At 40.6% G+C, this 23011-nt stretch overlaps 1 protein-coding gene across 1 annotated transcript in view; it reads right to left on the bottom strand.

The window, feature by feature from the left end:
* The window catches only part of ARAP2 (ArfGAP with RhoGAP domain, ankyrin repeat and PH domain 2), a 174453-nt gene that overhangs the window by 146902 nt on the left and 4540 nt on the right, over positions 1 to 23011 (bottom strand). Inside the window, exon 2 of the mRNA XM_054729595.1 lies at positions 11623 to 12690. Within this exon, the coding sequence (XP_054585570.1) occupies positions 11623 to 12530 (908 nt within the window). The 5' untranslated portion in view covers positions 12531 to 12690. The remainder of the gene's footprint in view (positions 1 to 11622; positions 12691 to 23011) is intronic.

Raw genomic sequence — 23011 nt, 5'->3', positions numbered from 1 at the left:
GAGGGAGCCCCAGGCTTGGCCCTGCTCCAGGCTACAAAGTTTCAATTGTAGAAGGAAAATAAATTCCAGATACCAGGGCCTCTGCTTGCGTTGCCAGGGGGGCGTGGCCTGCCTGCAAACCACCACAGGCCCCTCACTCAGTCCGCCCCTGTCCCAAGGGAATCCCACCCTGATCAGGGACACCCTTCAGGGCAAACTAGCTGACCCCCACCCCTGTACCAGGCCTCTATCCTATCTAATAAAAGAGTACTATGCAGATTGATCATCACTGCAACACACAATATAGCTGCCCCTATGTGATCAAAGATCCTGCCCCCATGTGGACACAAGATGGCCACCATGAGATGGCCAGCAGGAGAGGGCAGTTGGGAGGCACCCGGCCTGCAAGGGAGGGCAGTTGAGAAGGACCAGGCCTGCAAGGAAGGGCAGTTGGAGGTGATCAACCCTGCAGGAGAGGGCAGTTAGGGGTGACCAGGCCGGCAGAGGAGGGAAGTTGGAGGCAAACAGGCTGGCAGCAGAGTGGTTAGGGGGTGATCAGGCTGTCAGGCAGAAGCGGTTAGGGGCAATCAGGAAGGCAGGCAGGCAAGCAGTTGGGAGCCAGCAGTCCTGGATTGTGGGAGGGATGTCCGACTGCCCGTTTAGGCCCGATCTCAGGGATCGGGCCTAAATGGGCAGTCAGACAGCCCTTGAGGGGTCCCAGATTGGAGAGGGTACAGGCTGGGCTGAGGGACAACCCCTCTCCGTGCACGAATTTCGTGCACCGGGCCTCTAGTGAGATATATAAAAAGGACAGCCCCGACTGGGTGGCTTAGTTGGTTGGCCTGTCATCCCTTCTACCAAATAAGGTTGTGGTTTGATATTTTCTCTCTCTTTCTCTCAAATCAATAAATATATCATATCCTTGGGTGAGGATTAAATTTAAAAAAAAAGAAGAATATAAGCACATGGCAGGAAAGCAAAAAAGAATAATATAAGCACATGACAGGAAATAAAATATGTTTAACATGGAAAACTTGATGTAAGTCACCAAATTAAGAAAATATGGGAGATAAATCACATGCTCATGACCATAGGTCCAGAAAAAAAAACACTTGACAAAATTCAACATCCACTCATGAAAAAGACTCTCAGCAAACAGGAATAGAAGGAAACTTCTGCAACCTAATAAAGGGCATTTATGAAAAACCTACATCAAAATTAATGGTTCAAGTCTGAGTGGCTTCACCTAAGATTGGGAGTAAGGCAAAAAGGTCTGCTCTCCCACCTATATTCTCCTTATTTCAGAGGTCCAGACCAGTACAATAAGACAACAGAAAGAAATAAAAGGTATGCAGATTGGAAGATATCTTACAATTAAAAGGTATCCAGGTAAGCCAAAAATCATAAAGAATATACTAAAAAGCTTCTCAAAAAAGTAAGTCTAGCAAGGCCCAAGGATAAAAGGTAAATACTTTTAAAGTTCAATAATATTTCTAAATATTAGCGATGAACAACTGAAAAATAGTTTGAAAAGACAATTTTCATTGTGAAATACTAAGGGATAAGTTTATTAAAATATGAGCAAGATCTACACATTGAAAACTATAAACATTGCTGAGAAAAATTGAAGAAAATCTAATCAAATGGAAGAATATATGGAAAACTGAATATTACAAAGACACCAATACTTTCTATGTTAATCTATAGAGTCAATGCAAAAAAGTTAGAGGTGAGTGAATGTGTGTGTATGTGTGTGAGTGTGTTTGTGCACATATGTATGTAATTTGACAAGTCAATTCTAAAAATTTATATGAAATGGCAACATACCAAGAATAAATAAGAAACTTTTGAAGAACAGAAAAGAAGGCTTGCTCCACCAGGTATCATGATTTATTATAAAGTTATAGTAGTTTACACTATCTTACCTAATAATAGACAAACATGTAAATTGACCATACCTCCGCTATGCCACCAGCCAATCAGGAATGATATGCAAATTAACCCAACAAAGATGGCGGTTAATTTGCACACTCAGGCACCGAGTGATAGGGGCGGAATGCAGGCGTTTTGCCCCACCCCCGGTTTCTCAGGGCCTCTGGGCAGCGTGGGAAGGCGGGGCCAGAGCAGAAAGAGGCGGCTCCAGGGCCTGAGAGGAAAGGGGCCAGGCTGGAGTGGAAAGGCGGTGCTGGCAGCCAGGGAAAGGAAAGTCCATTCTAGCACGAATCTTCATGCATCGGGCTTCTAGTGTTACTGATAAAAGGACAAATAAGTAGTAGATAGCTATATAGACAGATCTAAAGTAGAATAGAGTCCATAAACAGACCCAATTTTCATTAAGACAAATATGTCAATCTTGAGCAATGAGGAAAGCATGATCTTCTTAATAAGTAGATCACTCGGATATCCACACAGTATAAACAACACTTCATGCCTACCTCAGACTATATATGGAAACCAATTCAATGGCAGATTATAAATCCCAGAGTGACAGGCCAGACAAAACTAGAGGATAAAATAGAATATCCTCATGTGACTTAAAGACACAAAAAGTTCAACCCTAAGGGAAAGTATTGATAATCTGAATAAATTAAAATTACACTTTTATTCATAAGTCACCATCAAGGAGTAAAAAAGCAAGAGGTAGAAAGGGAGAAGATATATCCAACAAAAGGCTCATATCCACAGTCCATAAATAAATTTTAAAAATCATTATGAAAGGCAGAAAATGTAATTCAAAACAATGAACAGAAGAAAAAATGGTTCAAATCCTTGAAAAGGCCCACACAAAAGAAGATATAAGCATGGTCAATAACCAATATAAACATTAAAAGGTGCTCAATTTTGTTAGTCATCAGAAAGTACAAATTAAAATCACAATAAAATATCACTATACACACAGTCAAATGTGGTAGAGGGTCTGAAACAAAAGGAACGCACAGCCACTTTATAGGAAAAGTTTTGCATTGCCTACCAAAGTGGAAGACAATCATATCCAATAACACTTGGGAGCAATTTTACTCCTAAGTATATACTCTACAGACATGCACCTATAGATATGCTCCAAAATAAATAAATCAATAAAACCACCCAATGTATGTCCTCATGTGAATGAATAAACAAGTTATGGGACACGCACACAAATCAACAACAGAAGTAACAAACTGACATGCAACAATATGGATGTGTCTCAAAAACACCATGCTGAGTAAAAGACACCAGATACAAAATATTACTTGCAATATGATTCCATGCATATGGAATTCTAGAACAGGCAAAACTGACATAGGGAGATCAGTAGTTGCCAGATATAGAGAGTAATTTTCTTCAAGTGGACAAAAGAGATTTTTTAGGGCGGAGTGGATGAGTGACTGAATGTCCTATATCTTGATGTGGTAGTGGTCATACAGGTATATATATATTTTCCAAAACTCATCAACAAGTATACTTAAAATGAGTCTATTTTATATGGAAATTAGATATAAATCTGATTTACATTTGTCTGGAAATAATTTATATATGCGCTGTATTATTGTATTTTTAAAAAATTATAGAACAAAACTATATTGTTTGAGGCATACTTATTTTTTTTCAATAAATAAAGTAATTGATATTTAAAGTCAAGATAAAAGTTGGCCCTCGACAGTTTGGCTCGGTGGATAGAGTGTTGGCCTGTGGACTAAAAGGTCCCAGGTTCGATTCCGGCCAAGGGCATTGCCAGGGTTGCAGGCTCGATCCCCGCAGTAGGGGGCGTGCAGAAGGCAGCCAATCAATGATACTCTCTCATCATTGCTGTTTCTATCTCTCTGTCTCTCTCTTCCTCTCTGAAATCAATAAAATACATACATATTTAAAAAATATATAAAAGTTGTCTTTGGCAGGGAGGAGCATACAAGTTTAACAAAGGATTACAAAATACTTCACCCTTATTTGTTCATTAACTCCAAATTCTTTATACTGTTATACAGCTATAATTGTTTCCTAAAATTTGTATGTTTCTGGCACATGCACATATTAATGATTTGAACCCTTTAGTAGAGCAGCACTCAAATTTTCTACATATTTGGTAACTTTCTCTGATAATAAATATTGCTAATTCTTATGACCACTTACTATATGCCCGAAATAGGTATCAGAATTTTACATACATATGTAAAATTTTACATAGATATATTTGTACATATATATAGTCAAAAATACCCAAAGAAATAAAAACTATTATTATCTGCATTTTAAATAAGAAAATTGGCATATAAAGCAGTTAAGTAACTTTCACAGCTGATAAGTAACCAGCAGGATTCAAACCCAGGCAGCTCAGCTCCATAATCTCTATTCTAAACCACAGTGCTTAATAGTGTCACCTTACCAAAAAAAATACACAAATTAAAAAGATTTTGAACTATTTTAAGTACATCCATTAGTGATATTTTAAAGCATATTTTGTTGGTTTTACTATTAGTCATAAATTATAAAAAGAGTTGTGATCATTTTTTATTTCGATATTCAATATCCACCTGCAAGTGATTACCAACTCTACCAATCAAGTTCATTTGATCTACTGCAGCTGAAAGATTCACTCAATATAGGAAGCAAGGTGTTTTGAAAACTGGTGATTAGCAATTTATATTCTTATTTATCTATGAATAAATTATCACAAGCTATTCTATATTCTAAAACCTATTATGCCCAAAGCATTATGTTAGGGGTTTATATATCTACATCTCACATTTCATTCTCACAACAGCCCATAAGGTAGGACCTGGTGTCCTAATCGTACCAATAATGAAAAAGGAGGCTCTCCTTGCCCAGTCCCACAGCTAATAAGAGGCAAAGCCAGAAGTCAAGGTCAAGTCTGTGATGAGAACAAAACCCATGTTCTTTATTCCTTTCTGCCTTATTATTTTCCCACCAGTTAGCCTGGAAACTGCAGATAGCTTTTAAATTTTAAATATAAAGCATGGTTAATCTGAGAAATTTAAAAACCCATACAGAAAAGCAGGAGTCATCATCCTTCTTATTATTATGCTTTTGTCATCTTGGTCAAGTTACCTAACAGCTCGGAGCCTGGTTTCCCCATTTATTGAAGAAGAATAAATATTGTGGCCTAGGAATATTATGAGAATTAATGAATTAATGCACTTAAAGGGCATAAGTTGTGCCCTATACAAGTACAATGCAAACACGCAGCAGAATGACCCAATCATTATTATTTTTATTAGAGGCCCGGTGCATGAAATTCTGCACTCTGGGGGAGGGGGGCCCCTCAGCCCAGCCTGCGCCCTCTCACAGTCCAGGAGCCCTTGGAGGATGTCCGACTGCCGGCTTAGGCCATGGGAGTGGGCCTAAGCTGGCAGTCGGACATCCCCCAAGGGGTCTTTAGTCCTGCCGCGTAGGCAGGAGAGGCTCCCGCCACTGCCACTGCACTCGCCAGCCATGAGCCCAGCTTCTGGATGAGCAGCGCACCACCTGTGTTGAGCGTCTGCCCCTGGTAGTCAGTGCACGTCACAGCAACCGGTTATTCCACCGTTCGGTCGATTTGCATATTAGCATTTTATTATATAGGATTAGAAGCCCGGTGCATGAAATTCGTGCATGGTGGGGAGGGTCCCTCAGCCCAGCCTGCACCCTCTCCAATCCAGGACCCCTTGGGGGATGTTTGACTGCCAATTTAAACAGGCAGTCGGACATCCCTCTCACAATCTGGGACCACTGGCTCCTAACCGCTCGCCTGCCTGATCGCCCCTAACCCCTCTGCCTGCCTGCCTGATTGCCCCTAACTCCTCTACCTGCCTGCCTGATCACCCCTAACCACTCTGCATGCTGGCCTGATCGCCCCTAACCGCTTGCCTGCCTGCTTGATTGCCCCTAACCATTCGCCTGCCTGCCTGATCACCCCTAACTGCCTCTGCCTGCCTGCCTGATCGCCTTAACCACTTGTCTGCCTGTCTGATCACCCCTAACTGCTTGCCTGCCTGCCTGATCGCCTTAACCACTTGTCTGCCTGTCTGATCACCCCTAACTGCTCGCCTGCCTGCCTGATCACCCCTAACCACTCACCTGCCTGTCTGATCACCCCTAACTGCTCGCCTGCCTGCCTGATTGTCCCTAACCACTCACCTGCCTGCCTGATCACCCCTAATCGCCTCTGCTTTGCCCTCCCCCTGCCCCAACCGCTATGGCCACCTCTACCTCAGCTCCCACCACCGCAGCTTCATCCGGAAGGTCATCCAGAAGGATGTCCGGAATGACGTCCAGAAGGTCATTTGGCTGTCCGGTCTAATTAGCATATTATGCTTTTATTATTATAGATTAGAAAAAATAATGGTTGATCCTCCTGGTAAACTTTAAAGCCCTAAAGAGAATGAACACGCTTCATCTGTAATAGTGAAAAAGTGTCAACAACCTAGTAGGAAAATACGTTTATTTCTTTTAATAAAATACTACACAAGAGTTATTGCACAAAATAATGTGCATCGATGCAGACAAATCTTAAAAATAATACTAAATGAAACGCCAATATAGAATAACTGCAAAAGAATAACTGATCAAAGAGAATCCCCATCATACCTACTGATGCTATTTTTTCACATATTTTTAATCACCAAAATTGCCAAGAAAAGCAGTGGCACACAGGTTAATTGTCAAAAATCTCTCTTTATGATTTACACTTACCTATTACTTAAGTGAGGCAGACACACCAAAAAATAATCATTTATGGACCATCAAGGGTCCGTCATTTCACAGAATGTTTGTCTAAAAAGAAACTTCAGTTCTTACAATTCATAACAGACTAACTATAAAAGGCTGAGTACAGGTCATTACAGAACTGAATTAAAAAGGAGTTCCTAGTTTTATCTTTGGACCAATGGACAAAGACCTACCAAGTCTAATCAGAACTATTCCATAATGACCAATCAGAACGCATAGTGCCAACCAAAAGGATTTTGAGATGTGGACAAATAGAAGTGTCTAAATTTGAATATCTCATTTATATAAAATGGACCTAACTGGTTGAAAACTCTGTATGTAAAAGACCGCCTCCCCTTTCACTGGGTGGAATACAATTGAGGTTACTACCTAAATCAGTGTCTCCAGAGCTGCAACTTCTTTTGCTCAAATTAATGCTTTTTATTCTTTATTATAGTATAAAGTTATTTTTAGTTTACAAAAATATATTTTTTCAAACAAAGTGGGCCATTTTTAATTATGAAAAATAAGTACAAGCATAATGTGTTCTTGTAAAAATTAACAAGCAGAAAGATATCTTTATCCTCTAACAATAAATCAAACTATTATCTAAATTTTGACTTATTTAGATGTTCAAGTAAAAATTTCCAGCCGATTTTTTCATTGAATTTATAAAAAGTCATTGTAAAACCCAGCCTGCGTGGCTCAGTGCTTGAGTGTCAACCTACAAACCAGAAGTCACAGTTAGATTCTTGGTCGGGCACATGCCTGGGTTGCAGGCTGGATCCCCAGTGTGGGGCATGCAGGAGGGCAGCTGATCAGTGATTCTCTCTCATCATTGATGTTTCAATCTCTCTCTCCCTTCCTCTCTGAAATCAATAAAAAATACTTATTTTTCTAAAAGGGCATTTTAAAGAAAAAAAATCTGAATTTTAGATTGCTAAGCATGTTTCTGGTATAACATGAAATGTGAAGTTTTTCTTAAGCATGAAAAAGATGTGATGAGTTTCTGTACTTTTTAAAAATTCAATGCAGCCAACAACTGCTATTACTTTCCTGTACATTTTTGCTCATATACATTTTGACATTAAAGTCTAAAATATTGCTACCCATTTCTAATGTCTGTATCATGTCTATGTACATCTAGAGAAAAATATCTAAGATTTTTATTTTTTTAAAAAATTCAAAGAAGACTGGAGAATTCAGGTTTAGGTTTCAAACCTTTTTTAAAATATATTTTTACTGCTTTCAGAAAGGAAGGGAGAGGGAGAAGGAGAGAGAGAAACATCAGTGATGAGAGAGAATCATTGATCAGCTGCCTCCTGTACACCACACAATAGGGATTGAGCCCACAACCTGGGCAAGTGCCCTTGACCAGAATAGAACCCAGGACCCTTCAGTCCATAGGCCGACGCTCTATCCACTGAGCCAAACCAGCTAGGGCTAGATTTCAAACTTTTGAAAAGCCCTCAAACAGCCAATATAGTACCTCGGTCTTATGGTAAGTTGTAATAGATATACTCCAATCATCATGCTGCCTTGCATGCTATCCTCCTCCCCAAAGACCTCTCTCTGCGTCCTTCCTTTCCTGTCCCCCCAAAAATTCAGAGACAAAACACCTAAAAGAGAGGGCTCTTTGAGTTGTGCCAAGGAAAAAATAATTGCATGCAAGATGTATAAAATCATTCAACTGGGGAGGATAAGAAAGATACCTGTTCCTTCTTGTCTAGAGCACTACGGAGGATCTTTCCGTAAGGATCCCAGGACACACCTATGGCCCCCAAGGAAATGACAGCTGGTTGGACTGGCTTCTGCTTGGAGGTTTCCCCAGCACTAGGAAGAGCTCCAAGTGAAGGTAATAAGGAAGAGATTGGCTCTCCCAGCCTAGTCCTAACCTCTCCCTCAAGAGGCAGAAGTTTAATAAGAGATCTTGAGATTCCTTATTCAGCACAGCACCTCCCAGCCCGACTGTCCAGAGAAAAGGAACAGGAACTGATGGAAAATGCCCAAGGCAGAGGGAAAACAACCATTGTGACTGGAGATTCAACTGGGTAGATACAGGAGGAACACAAAGGGCTTCCCCTCAGAAAAGCACTTCTAGCATCATGTTCCTTCCAACAGTTACACGAAAAGTTTAGTTTGTAAAGAAATCAGGTGAAAGCACTGGCCGCAAAAAATATTTTTTGATACATCAAGGAATGTACTAAATATCATTTAGATGTTATTTGATTGGAGAGAATCTCAGTTTACAGAACTCACAATTTTATTTTAAATATCAAATTGTAACTTCTTTTTTTTTTTAATTTGCAATCACTATTTGCAGTTCCGGTGAGGACCACAAGTAAAAATAAACAGTAAAGTCCGAAAATAACAATTACTTTCTCTTTTATGATTTAAGCACCACGAATGAGTAACTACCACTTACTGCCGTAATCAAAGAAAAGAAAGGTTACAACAGGTAATCTGGCTGTAATGCAGCTACCAAGTTATTTTCTACCAATTTTAACATTATTTCAATTCTCATTTTCAAGGACTCATGGCCATAATGGGAATAACAAGCCTCTCAATTTATGAAAACTAGCACATCTTACTTAAAACTTAAAAGCCAAATGTTTCTTATCTGAAGTTACCCTCATGGCTCCCAAAAGGATTTTGTTCTGGCAAAGATGCAATTTTAATGTGCATAACTCACAGTAGGCCCTTCTCAGGTTACTTTGTTTAAAATTAGCAAAATATTTTTAAAGCTAACGGGTCATACCAAAATTAGTCCCCTTCTACGTTCTTAAATTATATCCCAATTCTTATACAGGCATACCTCATTTCATCGCACTTAGCTTTTTCTGCTCCACAGATGCTGCCTTTCTTTTTCTTTTTACAAATTGAAGGCAAGATCCTCCAGCAACAAAAAGAATTTGACTCACTATATTGGGGTGGACTGGAAATGAACCTGCAATATCCCTAAGGCAGTGGTCGGCAAACTCATTAGTCAACAGAGCCAAATATCAACAGTACAACGATTGAAATTTATTTTGAGAGCCAAATTTTTTAAACTTAAACTTCTTGTAACGCCACTTCTTCAAAATAGACTCGCCCAGGCCATGGTATTTTGTGGAAGAGCCACACTCAAAGGGCCAAAGAGCCGCATGTGGCTCATGAGCCGCAGTTTGCCAACCACGGCCCTAAGGTATACCTCTATCTACAAGTCAGATTTACTGGAATGGAATCCAGTTCACTATCCTTGGGATCCTAGGAAAATTAACCTCGTAAGACTCAGTTACCTCGTGAGAAGATGGACGAATATTACCTACTTCACAGGGCCATTGTGAGAATTAGATAACCCATGGAAAATTATAAACCAATGTAGCACCTAATAAATGACATTATGATTACTGATTTCCTAATAAATACTACACACTGCTATGGGCACTAGGGATACCAAGGTAGACAGACAAATTAGGGCCTCTTGCCCTCAAAGAGTAGCTGCTCTAATGGGAGTTACTGAAATTAACAGTCTTATAAATTGCCATGTTCTCTCTTGTAAATATTAAATCTCCATGTTTTCTCTTGAAAATACAACCACCATTTCAGGCTGTAATTACCAAGGTACCTAAGAGCAAGAGCTCAGAGTAGATGGTGGGGGGGTTGGGGGGGGAAGGGTACGTGGGAGGGGGAATCTTGCAGAAATGCCAGCCTCCAGCCAGTGCAAGAAATCTGTAATAGCTTTCAGTATCACATCAGTAACAGCCAAACTTGAACAGCCTCATGGCCCCCAGCAGAGAGACAAGTGTTAGCTTTTAGTGAAAAAAATATTCCACCGCAATACTAGAGAAAAACCACGACTATTTTAGGTGTAACTTTGAGAAACAGATAAAAGCTCTCTCTGATGCAAGTCGGCTCGACTCACACTCCGCAATTACCTCATGCCACCAATGACCAGACACTCTGGTCAGGCCCCTCTTTAGAGTTCCCGTCTCTAGTGGACCGGGTTTCATACTGTACTGTTACCATCATTTTACAGCTGTCTCCTACACCACACTTCAAACTCCATTATTCCTCTATATTGTTAAAAAAAAAAAAGAAAGAAAGAAAAGAAACAACAGACTCAAAATGGAGTCACCCGTGCTAAGCTCCAAAAAACCTAACCCAACTGCAATTTCAGTCTCTCCCTGAATGAAACCTTTAGCTAGATAATATAGAATTATCTGTGCGACGCTAGTAAGGCAATCTGTAAGACAGCCCCGATTTCACTCCCCAAGGAACGTGACCTTGCCTGAAACAATCCATTCTTTGCTAGGATAACGTCCTCGCCCTGCCTCCATCTGCCTAGAAAAGTCTTCCATTGTGTACACCTCCTCAGAGCTCCTTTCTATTTGCTAAATGGGATGCTGCCCAATTCATTAATCATTGAGCAAAGCCAATTAGATCTTCCAATTTACTTGGCTGACTTTTGTTTTTAAATACTACCTCCTTCACACCTAGCACAGTGACCAAGAGTTCCAAGTAGATATTCATTAGATGTCTGTTGAATTATTAATTCATGCCAAGCATTGTACCAGGAAATAGAAGTACAAACATTAGAAACATGGCCACTGCCAAAGAACAAATAATTTAGTGGGGAGACAGAGTCAGCAACTCAAATATGAAAACAGCACTCATGGAAGAATGTAAAACCAGGTGTGGAGGAAAGGTGTGGGAAGGAATATCCAAATAAAATAAAGAGATACATGGTCGAAAGCTAAAGAGTTCCAGGCAGTTAGTTACAAGTTGGACACAGACTCTGGGAAATAGTGGTCAAGAGTCATGGCATAACGAAAAAAGTTTTAAAAGAAAAGGTTAGTTAAATAGGTAAATTCATAGAAGTCAAATTCAGGAAAAATTAAACACTGAAAATATAATTGTTTAAAATAACTAAATCCCTCCCAATTGAATACACTTACAATTTGTCATAAAAGTTCTTACCTCCCCGAAATTCCTTTTGTTGGCCCTGGGATCTCTGGCACAGGCCGATGTCTTAGCAGGAAAGACCGAGATGGCCTTGAAACCAACTTGCTACGACTTCTCATAGGTGTCAGGAATGGTGATGAGGGAACATACAAATCATTTAGAACCATTTGTCCTTGAAAGTTGAAGAGAGGGGATGGTGGTGATCTTTCTAATAAACCATTCGTCCCATGTCCAGAATTGGCTTCTGCTATTGGACAGCCACGGGAAGAAAGGGGGTCAGGGTCTACAGGAGGAAGCTTGTTCACATCTTCTGAGTTCAAACCAACTTTTCCTGTTTGTTGTTCTTTAGTTGTACAATCCACAGTCTCCTCTGTAATCAAAGGTTCTATTTGAATGTTTTCACTACCCAATGAAGAATCCTGAAAAGAACCTAATTTCAGATGGTGTCCTTCTTCTGGAACGGGAAAGTTGTGTTTAGGAAGAGACAGCTCATCATCCGATTTAAGACACTGGCTATTTTCCACACTAATGTCACTTGGATCCAGACTTTTTGTAACAGACTCCAACTGCGCTGGGCTAGGTGTCTGAACACTAGATGAATCTGAACATTCTACGCAGGTATCCTGGCCAGAAGACGGAGCAGGGTGACCCTTGGAAGTCTCATCATTCTTCTTTATTTTATGAATATTTGCATAGATTGGGATATCTTGCATTTTTGACAAGATTATCTGTAACTGTTTAATGATCCTCCTCCGGTGTCCGGTAGGTGATATTCCAATTTTGTGTAGCACGCTGTCATCGATAGCTGCGCAGTCCGTCACGGTATTAAAACCAAACTCACGGAAGTGTGAGACATACTGCTCCAAATTAATGCTCATTAGGAAATCTTTGATATCGACATTTACTTCACTGACTGAGGACATAATGGTGGCTTCATCACTGAGCTGCTTTATAAAAAGCAGGACAATGAGACACACACACAGGAGGGTGCGCTTCTGTACTGGTTCTTCCTCTCTCACCGGCAACGGAAAAAATGTCTCAAAATGGTATTTTCTCCATAGTGAATGCTTTATGTGCTTCAGCCTAGAAAAACAAATTAATTTATTAGGAAATTTTAGTAATTAAAACCTAGTTTTACATTATAAACTATGACATTGTTTTTATAATTACTTTCACCCAGTGAGAGTTTGGAATCTTTGTGCGTTACTGTGATGCCCTGGAAAGTCAATTCCTAGGCAGAGGATGAAGGGACAGGACAGAAATGCTGTGGTAGCATCAAATAATGATTTTCAACAAGGTCAAAAATGACTCTCACAGGACGACAAAATGAACTTGTGTCAAAAATGTTATTGGACTTGTTCATAAAGTAATCAGTAAGATGGTCAAGTTAGTTCCAAGATCATTTGTGGAACAGGCTTACACAGTTCCATCAGAAAAAGCTCTCTCTCTCTCTCTCTCTCTCTCTCTCTCTCTCTCTCTCTCTCTTCTCTCTCTCTCTCTCTCTCTCAATTAGTGGTAGAGTAAGACTGGTAGGTTACTTAAAAAAACAAACTGGTTAATGTCCTACGGGGTAATAAAATCACAGGCTTTAGAGTTGTCTATCTACTGGAGAAAAATCTGTAAGTGAATAATAGCCAGTCCTGGGCTTTAACCCAATAATAAATAGAAAGTGGAACACAAGAATTAGAATTAATATCCTGAGGGTGGGCTGATTAAACAGTACCCCTAACAAGGCATTGAATGAACATGCTGTATATATTTTTTTGGTTACCAAGTTTTAGATAATTTCTCTTAACAGCAACCAGATATGAACAACTTTCTCCTTTACTACACTTTCTTCAAAGACTTTCTTAACAAGCACAGTTAGAACCTACTTCTCAGGTCAATAATTTTCATTTCAAAAAAGCATCAGCATTATACGTACAACACTGACATGTAAGATAAGACTAGCTGAATGATTAGTTAATTCTTAAATCATTATATAACAGGAAGTAAGTTGATATGAAAGTAAAAGGAAAACGTTTAAAGGTCACATTTTCCTTTATACACAGCAGATTCGCATGGCTTCATTTTCCTCCCAATGACATCAATAAACTTTTTAAAAAGTCTAGTGATCTAGGTTCTGTTTTTATAGCTATGTTCACTTTGTAAAAATGCATATTGCGAATTTCTGAATATTACGCTTTAATAAAAAGGAAAAAGTACAGAATACGCATAACACCCCTATATCGAAGGAGTAAAATGAGACACGCCCAAACAAGGGAAAATTTATCTGAACAAGTGTTGATGCAATGTTTCTGGAGATCACGTCTCAAAATAGCTCTCCAAAAGCCACCTCTCAGACACTGCATGTCTTACATGCCAACAACCCAGAAACTATTGCCCCAACTATTTAAAATACCAGCAAATACTGACAAGCAGGTATCAGATAAGAGGGCAGGTACATACATTTATGCAGCACTGCAGGAGCAGAGAAATAAAAATACAGCGAGATGAAAGGCAGGAAATGTCTTTATCAATAAGACATCCCTCTATCACACTCAAAATGACAAAATGTCAGTGAAAAAAAAGTAGAAAGTTTAACCTCAACACCACATACAAACCTAGATCTCTGATATACCACTCTTATTATACACAATTATTTTGTAAATGAACATATTTTCCAATTTTTTGGCATGTCACAAAATGGAAATCATTATTGCCAAATCTTCTGGCACCCTGATCTTGGGCTTCCCATCCTCCTGAACCGTGAGAAAATAAATGTCTTTTTTAAGCCAGGCAGTCTATGGTATTTTGTTGCAGCAGCCAGAACTGACTAATACACTCTTCCATCCTCACTGCCTTTGCCCTGGTTCAGACCTTCATTACAATATTTCTTGCCTGGATTACTGCAACACTCTGAACAAATCCCTCAGCCCAGTCTCTATGTAGCAGTGAAATCCAAATTTGGTATATAAAGCCACATCCTCAACAGGATAAAGTCTAAGTTTCTTATGGTGCCATAAACACAGTACGGTCTTGGTCTAACAACAATAATAACAGTACTAGTGATGTAAACAGCAATTATGTACCAGACAACATACCTCATATGTATTTCCTGCAACGTAGGTGTTCCTATGTACTCACTCCAGGCTCAAGTTCAACCTGTGCCAAACATTCTACCCACATCCTTCACGCACTTTAGCTCACTGTTAATGATTGTTCCCAAGGCAAACAACTGTTTAATAGCCCCATACCCCTTTCATATGCTATATCTACCTGCAGATCTACACATTTTGCAAAGTTCTATGCACTATTTAAAATTCTGAGTAGGCAGGTATTACCTCCTCTGTGAAGGCTTCCTATTGACCTTAAATAGAATAGCTCCTTTTTCAATATATAAGTAGGATCCTTGAAGTGCTTGGAACATGTTTAAGAGATGAGAGGTTGGCGGGGTGGCAGAACTGCTTGAGTCCATGTCGTTAGTTTTTTGGTGTGTAAGTGTTTTAATACACTTTCCTTCTCTTGCAGTATGTACACGTACTTCCTCAAGTGGCAGACTCAGGGATGGATACATCAAATATTCTACCCCAAAACACCTTTCTCCACTCTCAGTCAACATGCTGAATATGGCTAGTGAACCCGATTCCTTTTCCTGGCCCAGAAAAGGCTCTCTCCCAAAGGCCCCACAATCCTGTGTACTTTAATATCAGCTCATCCTCCAATCACCTGACTCTTTAGCTGTCTTACCACCCCAGGATGTTCATAGAACCACTTGCTCTTTAGAGGCTTCTGAAAATCCATATGCACTCGTCAGAGGCCAAGAGATGGACATGCCTAACTACAAACGTCTCCTTCATATGAAATCGAAGCCTTCCATGTTCTGACCTCCACTTGGGCACAATGGCACGTGTGCGGTGCTCTAGGTCAGTGGCCCTGCAGGTGCTGGTCTGTGGATCTGCTGTACAGCAACAAGTGCTGGTAACAGGCCTGGGAATCTGAATTTGATGACTGGGATGTGCAACAAAATTTGGTAATTACAGTTTTGAATTCCTCATGCTCCCCAATGTGCCTTATGCCATCTCACCTGAGGCTAAGCTCATCACTCTCCTCCCCTAGGATGGAACCACCCCCATGACACTCTGCCCAGGAGTCTGGAGTCCAACTCAAATGCCACCTCCCCCACTTTCTACCAGTGGTAACACAGGCACATATCTGTATGTCAGTTTCCTTAACCATAAAATGGAAACACTCAAAGTTACCTCAGCACTGGTAAAGATTAAATGAGGTAATCCATCTGTAAGTGTTAAAATAGTGCTTAGTATATGGCAGCGATTTTCAACCAGTGTGCCACAAGAATTTTTAAAGCATGCAATAACTGACTATTTTGTCATGGGCACTGAGCTCTTTTCCCTAGACTATCAAATAAAAAAATGACAACAGTGAACACAATAGCCATCTAATGTGAATGCCCTGTCTTGAACCATAAGTATATAGGTCATTTATTAGAGTTCCATTTTATTGGTCACATCGCATAACAAGTTTGCATGTGATTGGTTAAATCTTGGTACCAGAAATCCTTATATACAAGTATAGGCAACTGTCTGTGTGTGTGTGTGTGTGTGTGTGTGTGCGCACGCGCTTAACACACACACATATACTAGTGGCCGGGTGCACGGAATTCATGCACATTAAAAGGGAATTAATTAGAGGAAATATTTTAGGACAGTGGTCGGCAAACTGAGGCTCGCGAGCCACATGCGGCTCTTTGGCCCCTTGAGTTTTTAGCAAAGGCCAGCTTAGGAGTACCCTAATTAAGTTAATAACAATGTACCTACCTATATAGTTTAAGTTTAAAAAATTTGGCTCTCAAAAGAAATTTCAATCGTTGTACTGTTGATATTTGGCTCTGTTGACTAATGAGTTAGCCGACCACTGTTTTAGGATCAGTGGGATTCCTGGTTGGCAGGCCACTGACAGCAAGCTGACCAATGGCCGATTCCACAAGAAATGGGGCTCCCTTCTCCCTCTTGTCAGGGTCTGGGTTGCAGGGGAATGGGATTCTTGGTTGGCAGGCTGCTGACAGCAAGCTGACCAATGGCCGATTCTGCAAGGAATGGGGTTCCCTCCTCCCTCCTGTCAGGGTCCAGTTTGAAGGCTGGCCACGCCCCCAATCACGTGAGACCCAGAGTTCTGCCACGCCCCGGCCAGGGACCAGAGCTCCCTCCCGCCGCCGTTCCCCAGCCGGGACCCAGAGCTCCCCACCACCACCCCACCCCAGCCGGGGCCCAGAGCTCCCTCCCGCCACCACGCCCCAGCAGGGGCCCAGAGCTCCCTTCCACTGGCAGCCTGCTGTTCGGTCATCCATCTGGTTGTTTAGGTCGTGACAGCCACTGGCATTTTATATATTAGGATATATATATATTAGAGGCCCTATGCACAAAATTCATGCAAGGGTCTTGGCCCTCAAAGCCCCTTGCAGCCCTGGCATCGTCTGGAAGGTCATCCAGAAGGACGTCTGGAAGGTTGTTCAGCTGTCCTGTCTAATTAGCATATTAACCTTTTAATATATATATATTTATAATATATATATATATATATATATTAGTAGCCCTGCACACGAATCCGTGTGCCAGTAGGTCACTGCCACCCTCCTGTAGCTCTCTGCCCGCTGCCCCACCCTCCTGTAGCTCCTCCCAACCCCCTCTTCCCTTCCCCCCCTCATAGCTTGCTGCCCTGCCCCTCCTGTAGCTCTCTGCCGCCCCTTGTAGCTTGTAGTTCACTGCCCCATGCTCCTGCAGATCCATGATCCAGTCATTACACAGGTCAATATGCCTCAGGGCGTAATGGATAATTAGCATATTCCTCTCTTATTACATAGGTTATATAGGATATTTCAGAGAGGAAAGGAGAAGGAGAGAGACAGAAATATCAATGATGAGAGAGAATCATTGACTGGCTGCCTCTTGCACACCACCTACTGGGGACTGAGCCAACAACCCAGAGATGTGCCCTTGACCGGAAAAGAACCCAGGACCCTTTAGTCCTCAGGCCCACACTCTATTCACTGAACCAAAAAGTCACTATGGAGAAAAAAAGGGTAGGTAATTACTACTATTATTATTTTTATAAATCAATCAAAAGAATACCTATACTTGGTCAGAGCAGAAAAAAAAAAATGTTTTTTGGTGTGCCGCAGAATTTTAGTAATTAGTTTATGTGTAACGTGAGATGAAAAAGGTTGAAAATCACTGGCATATGGTAAGTGCTTAACAAACATTCATTTCCATCATTATAATTATTTCTTTTCATCACTACAGTCATTATCTTCCCACAATTGAAATCTTTCCCATTCTTTGAAGTCTAACTCAAATGCTATTTCCTTCACAAGGTTTCTACTGAACAAGAAATAAACCCTCTTCTTTATATTCCCCACAGCATTTACTTCAGAGGATTAAATTATATTTTATTCATTTAATAGTAACCTACAGAAGTGGGGTAATACAAAAGCCAAGATGTTGGAACTGGGAAACCTGGGTCAAATCCCAATTTCTCCAGGTTTAAGTTTTGTGAACTTGAACAAGTATTTGACTTCTCTGTGCCTCAGTTTCCTCATCAGGGAAATGAGAATAATAATAGTTCTATTTCATAGGGCTGTCGTAAAGGATTTAGAACACCAACTGCACACAACAAATGCTAAATAACTGTTTGCAACTGTAATTACTTTTTCTTAGCCTATTATAAACTAATGACTCTTCCAAGATGATGATCAGCCCTTATAAACTGCCCAATAAATTCCAGTCAAATTATTTGTTTATAAACTTAGTGCATGATGTACATGCAGAACATGTTTAGAGAGTATACAAAGAGTTGGCATGACAGAATGACAGATGTGGTTGTGCATTTGCCCATCCTATCCTGAGTAGAAGGGAAGTAGCATTTAGAAGCACCTGCTACATGCCTGGCTTGAAACATCACTAATAAACATGATCTTATTACCTCACTAGAGGCCCAGTGCACAAAATTTTTGCACGGGTGGGGAGGGTGGTCCCTCAGCCCGGCCTGCGCCCTCTAACAGTCCGGGAGCCCTCAGGGGATGTCCAACTGACGGTTCATCCTTAGCGCTGCCGTGGCTGCTGCACTCACCAGCTGTGAGCCCGGCTTCTGGCTGAGCAGCGCTCCCCCTGTGGGAGGTGCACTGACCTATAGGAGGCAGCTCCTGCATTAAGCCTCTGCCCCCTGGTGGTCAGTGCGCGTCATAGCAACCAGTCGTTCCACTGTCCGGACAATTTGCATATTAGGTAAGAGATGTGCCCCTGCCTTTAAATTGCTAATAAACTTGCTGTGGAAAAACAGCTAATCCTTTAAAAAAAAATGAGGGGGCTCACTCCATATGGATAACTTGCTGAACTAGTTCAGGCTACAGATCTTAACAGAATTCCACCTTTGCATCAGCACAGAACATAATCACGAGAAATAGGTACCATGGTATTTGCACATCAAGCAAAATCACTGTTTAATACCAACATATTAAACTCTAAGTATTCATAAAAACAACATGTTCTACTTTGTTCCCCACAGCCATGCAGAATAGGAAGTGGTTTTGAGAAAATATACTTGTTGTCATATTACTCCACCCCATAGTGTAGAGTGAATTGCAAAAGGTCACAGGTCAAGGATCGTAACTTACTGTTCTACCCAGGGGGCTCAGTCCCCAGAACATGGTAAAACTGGTCATTTAGTATCCCTCTTCTCTGCCATCCACTCACCTACATGAGCTTGGGGCAACACCACCCCCATTAAAGCCCTTACAGGAAGCCCAGTTTCCTCAATCTGGCCATCACTCTTCACTGTGGCCGCCTCCACTTCCTGTGCTCTGACCTCCTCCGCCTCCAATTTCTCCACCTTGATCACTACTACTTTCCACCCATCAAAACACATCCATCCTTTCATTCTCCCTCAGAATTTCATTGCTAATAATAATAGCCATATTTGTGGAGTGTTAACAAACCACCTGTGGAGGGTCTCCCATAATCCTCATAGCTGCCCTAGGCGGAGTCTCATGCCAAAAGCCACACAGTGGAGCCAGAACTCTGAGTCAGACTCCACCGCCTATGCTGCCTAAGACTGTACAACTTACTTAACAGTAGAGGGATACGAAGGACTTCATATTTTCTATCTCCTCTGTCTAGCTAAGTATGTACAGTCACTAAAGAAATCCTACTTCAATATAGTAGGCACTGCAAGACCTAGTTTTTTGTTTGTTTTTATTGTTGCTGTTAATTAACCTCACCTAAGGATATTTTTCCATTGATTTTTTTTTAGAGAGAGTGGAAAGGAAAGGGAGAGACAGAAAGAGAGAGATATCATTGAGAGAGAGAAATCAATTGGTTGCCTCACACATGGGAGGCTGGGGATCAAGCCTGCAACTGAGGTAGGTGCCCTTGACCAGAATTGAACCTACAATCTTTTAGCCCGTGGGCTGACGCTCTATCCATTGAGCCAAACCAGCGAGGGTACAAGCCCAAATTTTATATACTTTTTCAATTTGATTGTGGGCATATATGTACATGTAAGTGGTTAAATATGGGGGCCTACATTCATTTACATTTAATTGTTTGAGATTTAAGAGCCAATGACAAATTAAGGGAGAACATCTTTGAAATTAAAGAAATGTTAATACAGAATTTAGTTTATTAAAATTTATTTTGCATCTATGATTGCAGAAAGAACTATGCAGGACAACTTATACAGTAAGTACAACAGTATGAAGCCAAAATAAAATCTTCAAATACAGCCAAAGATTTCACTGCTCACCAGAGCAGTCAACGGTGATGGGGTGAAAAAAACAAAACAAAACAACTGCTTGACTAGAGCAAAAAGTATTAAAGCACTGTTTCAAAAGGTACTTAACCATGGTTGTAAAGGTTCAACTGGAAATGTGATACAAAGGAAGTCAGGGAATGGAAGTGTTGACGGATGAATGGATAAACAAAATGTGCTACATACACAACTGAATACCATCCATCCTTAACCAGGACGGAAATTCTGCAATATGCGACCAACATGGATGAACCTTGAGGACATTATGCTAAATAAACAAAGCCGGTCTAAAAAGGACAAATACTGTTTGATTCTACTTACATGAGATATATACATTGGTCAAGTACATAGAAGTAGAAAGTAGCTGCTGTTTACCAGGGGCTGGGAGTGGAGGGGCAGGTGTTTAATGGATAGAGAGGGTCAATTCTGCAAGATGAAAAAGTTCTGGAGATCCGTTTCACCACTGTGTAAACATACGTAACGCTGCTGAACTATACACCTAAACATAGTTCACTACTATGTGTGTTTTTACCACAATAAGGAGATAGGGAGATTGACTAGAAGATTCTGGCCAACATTTCAGCTTTCGTTCAAAAGGAACTCCCCGTACATACCTTGGCTTTTTTCTTTCCTTTGGGGGCAATTCAAGTCTCACAAGTGTGTTCCACCACATCCATGAATCTCCCCTACCTATTCCATTCCCCCTTAATTCCTCATTAATTCTACCTTGTCCACAGTACAGGGAGAGAGCAAAATGCTCTGGAGTCAGGCTGCCTGAATTCCAAGCTGGCCTTCCCGCTTGTTAACCGTGCACCTTGATTACACCGTTTAACTTCCTGGGAGCTGGGTTTCCTTGTCTGTCAAATGAGGACAATATTCCTCAGATCTAATAGGATTTCTATTAGGATTAAACAAGTGAAAAATGTAGGGTATATAGAACAGTACCTGACATGAATTATAAAGTTGGCTATTATTATTATCATCTGTTGTATACAATACTGCACTTGGTCATATTCATAATAGAATATTGGACTTGGTTTGACTAGTATTCTTCTGCCTGCCTAGTAAAATTACATTTCTTTTAAATAACACTGTAAATTATTCTCCTAATAAACCTACAAAGCACCTAACACAGCAGTAAACACAGTTTTATTAATTTAGCAAAATACAGATGTGGTTAGCGTAGTGAACACGATGATCTTACTGAAGACTTTAGACTTGGGACACAGAGCACAGTGATTATCAGTGATCCCAGCTCTGCCGTGTACCAGCTGCAGGACCTGGGGAAAGTTCCTGTATTTTTCTGAGCCTCACTGTTGTCATGTGTAAGCAGTGATGACAATAGCGCCTACAACACAAGACTGTTTTGAGAATGAAATGAGTAAATATACATAAAGATCTTAGAACAGACCCTGGCAACTAAAAAGCATTGCTGAGGTTTGAAATAGCCAGGCTCTGGGCAAAAGCATTCATGGCTTGGATCAAAGGAAAGCGATTGTTCTACATTATGTTTTGATTATTTTATTTACTGTTACCTAAAAAATACAACTCTTTCAAAATCTAAAACTTAATACCCACTTCCACATCCGGTGAAGGCCAGAAATGGCAATTCCTTTACTTGTTAGGAGAAGCTATTAATGGCGTAAGTAGTACCTAGGTTAAAGTTTTTAGGTTTTATCTCAATAGTTACGTGGTTGATTATCTCCTTGGCTTCACGCAGCTTCTCTTTCAAGCTGTCCACCTAGATTTTAAGTTAATTGGCTAATGTTTGAGACTTGCTTTCCATTAGAGATCTTTAAAGTAGAGCCATAAATCTTGGGCAACCAGAGAAAGATTTCATCTTCCCAAGTTCCTACAAGAGCAGAAGTGGGGATAATTAAAAGTAATAATAAGTGGAAGCCTGCAACACTATGGAGGACTTCCAGCTGTGTGCCCCTAACACCTGGACAGCTCCCTCTGCCCAGTGCCAGCCCCCTCCCACCCCCTCTGCAATCTGGCCACATCCAGCAGGAAGAAGAAAAATCAGACCCCTGAGAACCCTTGATATGAACATAGGCACATACTCTTCGGGACTCTATTCCAGTGCATGCTACAATGAACAGAGCTGAAATGTTTAATTTACTCAGATCAAAACTAGCATGATCATTATACTTCCATAAAAAGATTTTAAAATATTCACTTAGAATATGTGCACTTTTCATACATACATTATATTTTCAATCTGAAAATGTAATACAAATGTGTACCCCACCATTCCTCTGAATTTGAGCTGCATTTTTAGACTAACAACCAGATGTTTCAAAATAGCCTACTGTGAACCGTTTCCTCTCTCTGCATTTATAAATAGCACCCTGACCTCTTTTCCAACTGAATTTGAGGGCTTATTCCTAGTGGTTCTGTAATTGTCAAAGCCTCTTTTTTCTTAGGAAAAGAGGATATCTCAGCAAGTGTCTCCCAACTTATTGATTCATTTATTTGTAATTATTCATTCCATAAATATTTAAGGTACACAATTTACTCTCTCCAAGATAATAGTGGGAAATATTTGCAGTTCAAGATAACAGCACCTATTTATCTCATTTGAGAACAGTGTGTTAAAGTG

The sequence above is a fragment of the Eptesicus fuscus genome, chromosome 2 (genome assembly GCF_027574615.1).
Source record: "Eptesicus fuscus isolate TK198812 chromosome 2, DD_ASM_mEF_20220401, whole genome shotgun sequence".
In the NCBI taxonomy this organism is placed as follows: domain Eukaryota; kingdom Metazoa; phylum Chordata; class Mammalia; order Chiroptera; family Vespertilionidae; genus Eptesicus; species Eptesicus fuscus.
Note: the sequence above shows the minus strand (reverse complement) of the source record. Positions and strands in the feature narration are given on the sequence as shown.